This window comes from Rhinolophus hipposideros, assembly GCF_964194185.1.
Source record: "Rhinolophus hipposideros genome assembly, chromosome: 25".
In the NCBI taxonomy this organism is placed as follows: domain Eukaryota; kingdom Metazoa; phylum Chordata; class Mammalia; order Chiroptera; family Rhinolophidae; genus Rhinolophus; species Rhinolophus hipposideros.
Window position 1 is genome coordinate 4,912,501 of NC_138071.1, and position 12,679 is coordinate 4,925,179.

At 32.0% G+C, this 12,679-nt stretch overlaps 1 protein-coding gene across 1 annotated transcript in view; it reads right to left on the minus strand.

Annotated features, from left to right (window-relative positions):
- Positions 1–221: 221 nt before the first annotated feature.
- Positions 222–12,679, minus strand: part of ASZ1 (ankyrin repeat, SAM and basic leucine zipper domain containing 1) — a gene marked incomplete at its 5' end in the record, with an annotated part of 49,634 nt that continues 37,176 nt past the window's right edge. Inside the window, 5 exons of the mRNA XM_081038359.1 lie at positions 222–679; positions 3,857–3,970; positions 4,906–5,011; positions 11,163–11,272; positions 12,247–12,303. Coding sequence (XP_080894485.1) covers positions 527–679; positions 3,857–3,970; positions 4,906–5,011; positions 11,163–11,272; positions 12,247–12,303 — 540 coding nt within the window. The 3' untranslated portion in view covers positions 222–526. The remainder of the gene's footprint in view (positions 680–3,856; positions 3,971–4,905; positions 5,012–11,162; positions 11,273–12,246; positions 12,304–12,679) is intronic.

Here is a 12,679-nt window from a genome sequence, read left to right on the forward strand (position 1 = left end):
TTCAAAAATACATTTTATCTTTATCCTTTACATTCTCTGGAATACTTCCAAAATTAATAATTTCCTAAAGATGTTACATAACTAAAAAATTAAGTGAGAAATTCCTTCTTACATAATAGTGGGAAGGAAAATAAGGACTAAAAAATAGCTATTCATTTATGAACACTTTACAGATTCTGTAAGATTCATTGTGACAAATAAATACACTTTTTTAGATGTCAAAGACTATTAGATAAAACTTTTATTTTGAATGTGATTTAGTCATAAGATCAAACTTGAGAATCACTTATAACTTACTACTTGATCAAAATTAACATAAACATATAACAAATTATATTTTAACTCAAACCAACAAACCACTTTCTAAAGAACAACTTCCCACTCTGTGCTGTATAGTATTTCCTATGAAGTATTGGCAAAGAATGTAATTATATTGTGCCACAAATGATTGAAAAAAAGGAAAAAAGCAATGTTTTTAGGTAACTTGAGTAAGACATACATACATTACTCAAAACAAATATTAAGATTATTTTCTCTGGAAAGTTAGCTTGCAAATGAAGAGAAGAAACCCAAACCCGCATACTGCAAGAGCCGTCCTCTTCAAAATTCCACTATTCCATGTAGATACTTCTTCTATTAATGGTATATGAGTTGGATCATTTTCTCTTTCATTTTGCAACTGATATTTAGTATAGGGGAAAAAAAGAGTTAATGTATAGTACACTAAAAATAAAAATATATTTGATTTTTAGAAAGATGATAATATATCCATAATAATACACACTTGGTTTAGACGTAGCCAATAGAAGATTCCTAAGGAAGATTTAAAGTGAACATGTATGTCTTGAGAGACAGCCTTTCTTTCCCCAGGAGCCATTTATGTAGTAAATCATTAGTTTCACTTTAATTCTCTCATAGGTTATTATGTTTTTATATCATGTTTTTATGTCATGAAATAAAGTTCCTTTAATGCTAAAGTTTCTATTTTGACCTATAGGGAATGACAATTGTTACTTTTTTCCTTATGTATTAAATATCAATTGATTTCTTACAAAAAAGTTCACCATTCTTTAGCGTATCTATAATGCATGAAATTTAATAAAAACTGGAAGGTTTGATGCTAATGCTAGAAGTTTAATTTTTTATTTAAATATAATTGCAAAAGCAAATGTTAACAAAAACTTAAATGGTTCTTTTAGTACTTCTCAACAACGAAAGTACATGACCCAGTTTCTCAATTCCCATACATAGAACTTTCTTGCTAAAGAAGGTCCTCCAACTTGTGTGTGTATGTGCATGCCGGGGTGGGGGGAGAAGGAGAAGAGAAGAGATGAGACAGTTATTGGGGGAGAGGCAGAAGAGGGAGAATGAACAGAAACCAAAAGATCCTTGAAAGATAAAAACAATCAGGCACATTCACAGAGGAATATTTACTAGAAGCATCCTGTGCCGGAGTGGGGACGAATACTTTCAACATTAGCAAGAATAACTTCTTCTAAAATCTACAGTGTAAATATTTAATTTAAAAAGCTTGCAAAATTAATTTTAAATTTATAGCAGAAACGGACTTCCATGCCAATGTCACTAATACTGTATTCTTGGTCTAACTTCCAAATGGCTTCATTCAGCCACAGATTCTTTTCTGACACTGATGCTCCATTTACTGAATCCTGACACAATCATTCCTTTTATTAACCAATTACTTAGAATGACCCTTCGGACAAGAGCATGTCAGTGTGTTGGTTTGAAAGAGAGTGATGTGGTGCTAAAGTCTAGCCTTGACCTCTCCCACCCTCTCCCTTTGTTACCTCCATGCGCTTATCTACGATAACTCATATGGTTCTTTTTAAAGAATCCCCTTCAGTTTACTGGTAAACTCTGAAATATCATAAGCTAAACAGTCACGATAGCATATTTACAAATTTGGAAGCCTTCACAGTTCTTTAAATCAAATCTCACTATGGTGATTACTACTTGTTTAAGACTAATCCAGGAAAACCAATGCACTAGCTTGTTCCAAAATTAACTTTCCTGCCCAAAGAACTGTATCTGCCATTATTATAAACCAGTGAATGTGTTTTCAATGCTAGTCCTTACATAGAAATGTATAGATTCAAGGTAAAGGTGGTTACAAAACAAGGCCTTCCATTTAGCTAAAGAAAGCTAAAATTTCTGTTTACTGTACACATTATTAAAATAAATGTTATGGTATTTCATTGAATTATTTATGTTTTGGAGTCAAAGCCACCCCTAAAGCAGTTTCCTAATTTCACTCCTTTAAGAAAATCTGGTCTCTCTCTCTTCTCTCTCTCTCTCTCTCATTGCATCCCAATTCTTCACCTCCCCAACAAATGTTTTTAGCTCATCCTGAAGAAGCCCAATGATTAGCAATATGCAGCAAAGATGACTTAGGGAATTTCCTATATTATACATTGATGCTTTGCGGGAAGTATTTTTACAGAAATCCTTCTGTATTTCCCTTGGATTCCTATGAAAAACACCCTATTAAGTAAAATCAGTAAAATTTTCCTTCAATTCTTCTAGATAATGGAGGTAGTGAAGATGAACACTGCTATAATTTCCATGTTGTCAGCTAGCTCAGGCTCTCTCTAGCCTGTGTAGCACAGTTTGCCTGACATGTAGGAGGCACTCTTATGTTGGTTGAATAATTAAATGTCAGCGACAATACAAGCTCTCTGGAGTTATCTTCTACAAGAACTTTAAAGCAATTTCTCTTTTGCCCCATTTAAAATGTCTATTCTAATTTTTTGTAAAATTTATTTCACACTTTTCTGCTCGCTTTTTAAAAACTCTTTTTGACTGAACATATGTTAACAGCTAGAATGACAAATTACTTTGATGATGTATAAAATTAATGATGTATTCTGAGGAAAACTTGATGAAAAAATATTAATGAAAATATTAAATGACTTATGAGTTGATACTATAAAAATTTAATGCAAATCTAATGTTCACAGCATATATTTAAAAAAACTAGAGATATCAAACATATTAAATAGGCTTGGATAACTCAGAAGTGAATTCTTTAGGCAAGTGAAAGTGTTTTCCTTTATTACCTATCTTCCAAAAAGTTCCCCATTTAGATTTTGTTATAGCCAATTTTCTTAAAGGGGGGCAGAATCATCAGTCTTTAAATCTAGATATATACTTGTATATGAGTATGGAAACAAGAACCAAAAAAGCCCATACTTTTAAAAAAGGTTAAATTATAAAACATATTGTAGAAAGTTTAAAAAATAGAAGGAATATTTCATCCACAATCCTACGTCATTAACAGGGCTAATAAACTTTCATTTGGGTAATTTTTTATCTGTACATTTACAAGCAAAACTTACAAATATAACTTCATACCTTTAACAAGTTGATATTTCACTTTCATTATTTTTTTCAATTGGCTGCATGGCATTACCATAAATAAGTGTGCCACAATTTATTTAATCATTGTGATAGTACAGGACACTTATACGTACAATTTTGGAATCATTAAACTACTACTGAAAGATGTATTTTTATCATTCTTGGCACATCTTGCCAAAATGTTTCTGAAAGGGGCTGTGACAGCAGTCTCACCCAAGAATATAGGTTTGGTGAACTCTAGTAGAGTAATACATTTCTCCCTGCTAATATAAAAGATGAAAATGACGTGTCATTGTTCTTTTAGTATGCGTTTCTTAAGTGACCAACAAAGTCTGTTTCCTATGTATATTTGTTCCTTTGGAAACTGTCCTCTTTCCTACTGTCTAGTGGTAGCTAAAGATGCTTTAGTCAGAATTACTTCATTGTCTAACATACAATGCTGCAAATCATTTCCCCACTTTTTATGTTTAATATATACCTTCTGAATTAAATCTTTTAGTTTGCAGACCTCTTCATTCAAATCTTCAACATTATTAATCAGTTCTTCACAAACTGAAGTAAAATTCCGAGGAGAAGCCCATTCGAGTACTATCTGTTAATATTTTCAAAAGTTATATTTTAAAGAATAGGAACAATTTTCACAACTTTATAGCCCCCAAAATTATACAACACTTTCAAACATTAAATTATTTAACTGAAGACCATTTTTTGTTCAGGATAAATCCTGACACCAAAAAAAGTCATTTTATACAAATAGTATAAATAGTCTAATTTTATACAAATAGTCTAATTTTATACAAATAGTTTATACAAATAGTAAAATAGACTAATACAAATAGTCTAAATAGTCTAATTTTATACAAATAGTCTAATTAGTTTCCTGAATGCATTTACTAAATGCATAAAGTATATATAACATTATGAAGATTAATATTAATAATAGTAATATTTATGGTGAAAAAATAAATTCATGAAAGTTTTAAGAATGACATGATTCCCACATTAGTGTTATATAAAAATTACATGAAAACAAATACATTAACATTTTTTCACTATCGACAAACAGCTAAAGCCAAATCACATGAAAAGCTACAAAATAAGTTTGCTTTTACAGGTCATTTACACTTTCTCTATTTAAAATTTTCTTTATTAAAAAACTCTTATATTGATATAATTTTTAATAACACTCAACACACTGTTTTGTTTCAACTTTCACTTGGGTCTCCTGTCACTTTGTATTTTAAACAATTAAATTCCCTTAGGAACGAATGTTAAGTTCAATACACAGATCAGTTTAATCTTTAGTCTGACTTATTTTCCTTTTCTTGAGTGATAAAAGACAGTTTTTCAATTAATTAGTATGTAGAAGATTAATATTAAACATATTGACTTATTTAGATATTATATGATTTTGTAGAAGAAAGATACAATTTTACCAGATAACCACTGTTTACTGAATTATCACTGACTTATCTGGAATGTTCTTCAGCATTCATACTTTTCTTCACTTAATAACTTGTAGAATACCTTGTGAGAATTTACAGGCAACTCAGTAATGATATTCTGTACCGCTGTTATTAAATGGCGACATTGTTTGTTTAATTTTAGAAGAAAGTTGAGGAATTCATCACCACTAAAGAGAGGAAACAAACAGGAATCACTTACATGAGCAATTTACTTCATTCTATTAGGCTAGTTACTCAATGTCTAGTCATAACACTTATTGGATTCTCTAAAAGGTATTTATAGAATGGCTAATACGTATTAGCAACTGAAATAGACATTGAGTATACAAAGAAAACTGAACCTCCACCCTTGAGGATCTCCACGTTCAGGAGGAGAGGCAGATAGAAAATTCTAAAATCATTACTCACAGGGACATACAAAGAAGGAATATAAAAGTGCCAATTTGGAGTATTTACTATGTGAAGGCACTGTACTCATTATTTTACGTTTATTATTTTTTAAAATTCCTCCCAACAACTCTGTAAGGTAGATGTTGTTATCTAAAACTCAGAGATAATGAACGTGGTATAATGTGACTAGGGAATTAGTAATGATTAGAGAGATAACTTCAACTGAGTCTGGAGCTTTAGATTAAGTTTGGCAGGTAGGAAAGGAAGAGAAGGAATTTTGGATGAAGGGACTAGCAGGTACAAAAGTATGGGAGTAGGAGGTCACCAAGATATAACTAATGCAGAATTATGAGAAAGTAGTAGGAAAAGAGGCTGAATACAACCATTTATTTAAGGAATTTTTGTGACATGCTACGGAACTGAATTTTATCTTTTTGATAATGTACTATTAAAGGATTTTAAACAAGAATGTAGAAAATCAGATTTTTTTGTAATGAGAAAGCTTATTTTGGGAGTGGTGGATTAAAGGAACACAAAAGTGGAAGTAGAGAGAATTAGGAGACTAATCTATCTAAGAGACAATGAAGGAAAGCTTAAACTAAGGATCTGGCAGCTGCAGTTTGATTGGGGGGAAGGGTAGAATGGTGGTTTCCGGAACCTTCAGGAGAATAAACTGTAAAACTTAGTGAGGGACTGCATGTAAAAGGAGGCATTAGGATGATTCTAAGTTTTCTGGTTTCAGTGGAAGGTGGTTACCACCATGCAGGGAAGTGAGTTGGGGGTAGGTGGTAGGGAAGAAAGTGAGGTAAGACAAACCATTATGGCATAATGATTAAGAAAACAGACTCTAGAGTCAGGAAGACCTAAGTCTGAATTCAGCTTCCACATCTATGATCTTGGGCAAGACTAAACTTCAGCTAAATATTTCCATATATCTTGAATTGAGACAATAGTACTGTCAGGAAGACGGAAAGAGACAATGTATGAAAAGCACCTACAGTAGCATTTTATCTCGAACACAGACGGCATTCAAACAAACTTAATTATAATGATGATGGTAATGACATGAGACATGTAGATGACAACGGCTAGTAAGAAGGAGAAAATGTTAGTCTTGTGGGGTACTTATCCTGGGGACCACAGACTCATGAGGCTAGAGATAATTCAAGGAGCTGGAAAAAATGGCATCTTTCTTTTCCCAAACCTATAACATAAATTCAAGTCTTGCCTTCAACTGTGACTATAGGCACAGACGACGGCAGTGTTAGAGGCATCTGTAATCTGGTCCCCAATGGACATCAGAACTATGGTCATGGAGAAGACCACAAAGATAAAGGATACCGAATATAAAGAGGGAGATCTGATAGGGGCAGAACAAAAAAGCTATCAGAGGAAAAGCAACCTCAAAAGGAAAGAAATCAGGAGGTAAGGGCTGTTATGAAAGGCTGTGAAGGGGATGGATTCAAGAAAAGGTCAAGCATGTTAAATACCTCAGATAAATCCACTGATTCTGGCAATGAAGAGACACTGGTGTCTAGATTAGTTTCAGTGACAGAAGCCAATATACAGTAAAAGCTACACAGAAACTTATTTAACTCAACAGAAAAGTGAACCAAACACATGAATAGGTAATGCAGAGAGAAAGAAAAAATGAAATTTAAATAGATAATAAACATGGGATTACAATAAAATAAGTTATCTTCTAGTGGAATGAGAACAATTAAAATCATTCATACCAAGAGTTGACAAGTGTGCAAAGTGACCTTTCTTCACAGTCATTTAGCAGTGCCTACTATAATAAAAAGGCACACAAAAACTACTACTATGGGACCGAGAGGTACTTCTAAGTCTAAATGCAGTTCTCCTAAGGCAGACCGTCTGACTCTACCCTCTGCAGAGTTTCCTCACACTGACTCTGGAGGAAGGGCTCTAATGGGCACGCAAGGTTACAGCAAGGTCGGCTTCCAAGGAAACTGACCAGCAGACTTGCCTCTAAGACACACTGCTGGGACTTTCATAGTATTTTAATTTAAAACAAGTCTTTTTTCTTAGCTATCAGGCTGAAAAATAAACAGTTTATATAAAATACTTTCAACTTTATGAGCATACAGTTGTATCTATATAATTAAGTCACCAACAATGAAAAGTGTTTGAGGGTTGCTTTATAAAAGCAAATAGAAATTAAAAAATTTAGATAAGCTCTTGTTCTATTTAGCAAAAGTGGTATTTATAAAGTCATTTTCAAAACAAATATAATTCTTCATTCCATTTTCTTTCTGATCTTTACCATATGAAACAGAAGAACTTGAGCATACTTCTTTCAAAACAACAACAGTCATTACTTATGTTAATTTTGTTTCTATGTAACATTTATGTAAGGTACACTTAGTGCTCTTTAAACAGTCAAGTTTTATTTGTTATCAATAAAAAGAATAATTACTCAGAGTAATTCACTAATGTCCTGTGTATATTTTACTGCTCAAGGAAATTAAGATCCATTGAGAACTGTCATTCAAAATGTCAACTGAGAGCAGGTAGATAATTCTAGATAGGCACTCACCCATATTTATGTGGAATATAAACTCTTATTCTGAACAAAGATTGACAAGTTAACAACCTAGTTCAAATAAGCAAGTAATATTACGAACATAGTTAGCCTTAAAAAATGAAAATTGTGATATACCATGTTCAGGAGCCTCTGAATATGGGTAAGCAAGTGGTAAAAACACAGCCGTACCGTGTACCATTCATCATACACTGTGTGAATGGGTGCCCCCCCACACACCACAGAGCTATGCAAGCATTCACCCTATAAACCTTTCCATAGCAGCCCCGATCATTCTGTACCTATTCAAAGACTTCAAAATAAGCAGATATGGCATATGGTAGACTGTATTATCTGACTGAGTTATCATGTATTTTCTATGGAGCCAAACACTCCCGGTCCTCTTTCTGCCAGACGATTATACTTCATGCCCCAGTGACATAAGGCCTGGCCTGTGATAGGCTTCGGCAAATAAAATATGGCTGGAAGTGACGTTTAACTTTCGAACAGAGCTTTAAGGGCCACTGACTTGTTGTGCCACATCTCTCTTCCCTTTGCCACAAGAGCAGCATGTCCCAGTTGGAGCTGTTTCTCCAGCCCCTTCTCAGAATAATAACAAAGAGGAGAGCCACTGGGAGCTGACCTATGTTATAGGTGGTCAAGAAATAAACTTTGTAAAAATAAATAAATAAATAAATAAATAAATAAATAAACTGTTATTGTAAGTCATTTAGATTTATGTTCTTTGTTATTGCAGCATAACATAGTATAAACTGACTAAAACAACAGGCCATAGTTTTAAAGTGGGAAGTCAAGTGTTAGGATAAAATTTATCCAAATAAACCCACAATGTGCTCATTGTAGAATATCTAAAAAAATTAAAAGTACCAATACTCTCTATCCAAAGATAATGACTGATACTATTTTCTTCCAAAATATTTTCTTATAGTACACATTTTCTTCCAGTATTTTTCATGTGCATATATATAACTGACATTATACCTTACACTCCACTTTGTATTGTGCCTTTTATACTTATTATGAGTATTTTCCCATGACATTGTCTCAAAATAATTTAAATGGCAGAATAAAATAATTGTATTGATGCAATATAATTCAACAATTCCCGTGATGTTAAATATTTTTTACTGTCCAATTTTAGAATGTTTATAAATAAATGTGAACAATATATTTTTACATAAAATTCTGCATCTATACAGATTTTTCTTTTTGGAGGAGAAACAGTTTCCTTAATGGATATAATTTTGAGAGGCCTTTGATACATTCAAGTAGATGTCAGATAGGCTCAGAGAAAAGGTCTGGGCAGAAACTGTTGAAAATGTCAAGACATGAATGAAAACATAACTATTGCTGTTCAAAATATCTCAAATAAGTAAGAATGGCTATAATACTTGTAAACTGCATTCTGTAATTCTGCAAACATACTAAGGCTAAGTGTAGAAAAAATAAATGCATGGTGCATGTATTTCTGTAAAAGAGGCTATTTTAGAAAATTTAACATATAGAAGAAAAGTATCTTAAATGAATCAGTAGTTAAATTGTTGAGGTCACATTATAATCAATCAGTTCAACTTTTCTTGCTGTTAGTTTTCTTATGACTTAATGACTAATTTCTTCTTTAAAGAACGACTTTGAACAAATGGAAAGTAAAACCTTTTCCATAACAGCATGTAAACAAAGTCTGTGATTTAATAACAAGGTCAAATTCCTGAAATATATGTCTGCCAGTTTTATTTTTTAAAAAATTCAGCAGTTTTAATAAGTAAACCATTCAGGATTCTGCACATTCTTTAAGTTTATTAAATCTCACAAAGTAAATTCATACAGGCAATTCTGCCATCATACAAATCAGTTATATTAAAAAATTTAATTTGCAAGTCAGTCATGTAGAACTTAGAATATTCCTTCATAGAAACAATAAATTCAAAAAGTAAAGAAAACGAACTAAGTGATTCAAGGTTTGCTGATTTTAAGTCCTCACAACTGAAATCCTTCACAATGTGGGTAAATATTTGAGAACTGTATTATTTTGAAACAGTGACAAGGCATTATTTTGAATATAAATCTGTGATGAGGAGATATATTAAGAGAAATGGAAATAATTTAACTTTGCAATAAAGTTTTTAAGAAATCTGGATCATCTAAATTATCCCCTGGAAGACTTCTCCAAATTCCAAAGTGGTGTAGATATTTATTATTCATGTGTTTAATTAATGTTTATCATAGTTGCAACGTTAGTTTTAGGCTGGCTAACTAGTAATGATACTACTGCCTTCGTAAGTATTATATTTTATAGGATATAACTTGGATGAACGTCAAGGAAATTAGGCTGACTGAAAAGAAGCTAATCCAAAAAGAATACAACATACTGTTTGATTCCACGTACGTAGCATTCATGAAATAACATCATTTTAAAAATGGATAACAAATTATTGGTTGCTAGGGGTTAGAGCTGAGGGGAGAGATGGGTGTGGCCCGAAGAGGTAGTATGAGGGAGCCTCGTGGTCATGCTGTCAGGTGTACTGATTATGGAAGCAGTTATATAACGCTGCACATGTGATAAAACTGCACAGAACTACACACATACATACCGATGAGTACATACATAACTGGTGAAACACGAATAAGCTCTGTGGATTGTACCAACATCAGTTTTCTGGCTTTGATATTGTCCTATAGTTATGCAAGATATTAACATTGGGGGAGACTGGGTGAAGGGTGCATGGGACCTCTTGGTGTATCTCCCTGTAAAGTTTCCTATGAATCTATAATTATTTCAAATAAAAAGTTAAAATCCTTTACTGATCCATAATATATTAATAAAATAAAATATTAATTTCAAAATAGATGTTTAGATTACTAATATTACTAATAATCAGTGCTTGACAAGTGTATAATATTGAAAATGAACTTTATAGGTTGATAACATAATTTCTTAAAGAATAAGACTGAAAATGGAGCTGAGCCACATGAGAAACACTTTTATTGCCCTAAGTGAAACTATCACTACTTTGAATTTTCCACTTGACACTTAAAATGATTTAAACAGAATAAGAGTTATACCATGAAAAGCATGGAATCTCTTATATAGTTCATGTAACAAAATGCAATGGAAAAAAATAAATGATTTTATGTGAGTTAACAAGAAGATGCACTGTTTTGCTTCTCAGTAAACTGACTTTTTAAAAATTGTCTTTATAAAGTACCTCCCATTTTAGAACACAGTATGCGGCAAAATGAACTAACCATTTACCCGGGGAAATGATGGCATCAAGTAAAATGACTCAGACATTGTCAAAATTAAACTAAAAAAGAACAGTTGGATCTAAACAATATTAATGTAAACCAATAGTTAATTTTACCTGATTTCTAACTTTGTCACTTCAGGTAATTCTCCAAATTTTATCTCATCCACCTGTAGTTCTTTAAGAGCATCCAGAATTTTCTGTTGATCTCTACTGGTAATTCCATTCTAAATAGAAATAATTTCAAGATGCAATAAGATAGTCATACTTGAATAATTTGCTATTCAAAATTACTAAAGAAGTTTCCTACTTGATTAATTTACATCTTGAAAAAAATACATATTTAAAAAATAACAAACACTGAAAAATATATGATTTGCTTGTAACTTTGAGGTTACATCATTAAAATATTTAAATATACAGTAACTGTTAGTTACTATATGTAACAATCATGATGGATTCTAAAGACAAATTACTACACTTTAATATATAATCTTACGAAAAAAACCACAGTAAAACAGTTTTATCTTCAAAACATTAATTAAAATGATCAGTGATTAAGTGAGAACTGTCTTCTTTTTGTCTGTATGGTCCCTTTAGTATGAACTACATTTTCTATCCTGAATTTAGCTAAGGAGCATGCTTATTTTGATTTTCAGTGATACTGAAGATTTCAAGTTTCCAGTGTACCCATGCCAATGTGTTCCAGTGTGTTCAGGAAGCTCATTATTTTCTAGGTATCCTATTCATTAAAGTATCTCTCATACTTCCCACAGTATTTTCAAATTGTTACTTGATAATACTAGATGATAAAATAACAGGTCTTGATCATTTTGAGAACCCAGCAAAAGGCAGTATTTGGACGACACATGCTCATACCCACATACACAAAGAAACTCCTCTTATTTCTAAGTAACCTGTTTTACAATTTCTAATTCATATTTAGAATGAAGCACGAGTTTTAGTTGAAATGTCATGACTAAAGGAAAAAAACCCAACTTTTAAGACTTTAAATGTCCTTAAAGTAAGTTAATACTATAACAGTATTTTTTACATATGTTCTTTATAATCATTATCTAATTAAGAACCTAGCAAAAGATCACTCACAGTCTATAATCCTAGGATTTTAAAAATAGAAAATAAAAGGCTCTACAATTTTAGAACTATGAAAGACAATGTCTGCAGTTTTTAAAATTGATACCTTTGTAAACTCATCTTTCCTCATGGTCAAAAGATGTCGTAAAGTTATATCCTTTTCCTGTAGAAAAGGGAAAAAATGCCACCTTTCAATATAAATGAAACAGTAGAAGGGGAAGTAGTCACATGTACATAAGTTAGTCAGTTGTATGTTACCCTCCTAAACAACTTTCAACTTTCTAGATAGAATAAAGAGACAGAATAAGCAGGTACCAATCTAGACTATTGGGCTGGTAGTAATGAGAGTCATACTATGTATAATTACCTTAAAAAGTATAAACATAGCTAGTTTTCCAGCTTCAAAGAAAATGATTACAACTTACATTCACTTACATGGAAAGAAACATAGCTCTATAAAATTTGACAGAAATTATATTTTATGAATATTTGTTTCTAATTGCATCACATGAAACGATCAATAACATTTAGTTTTACTC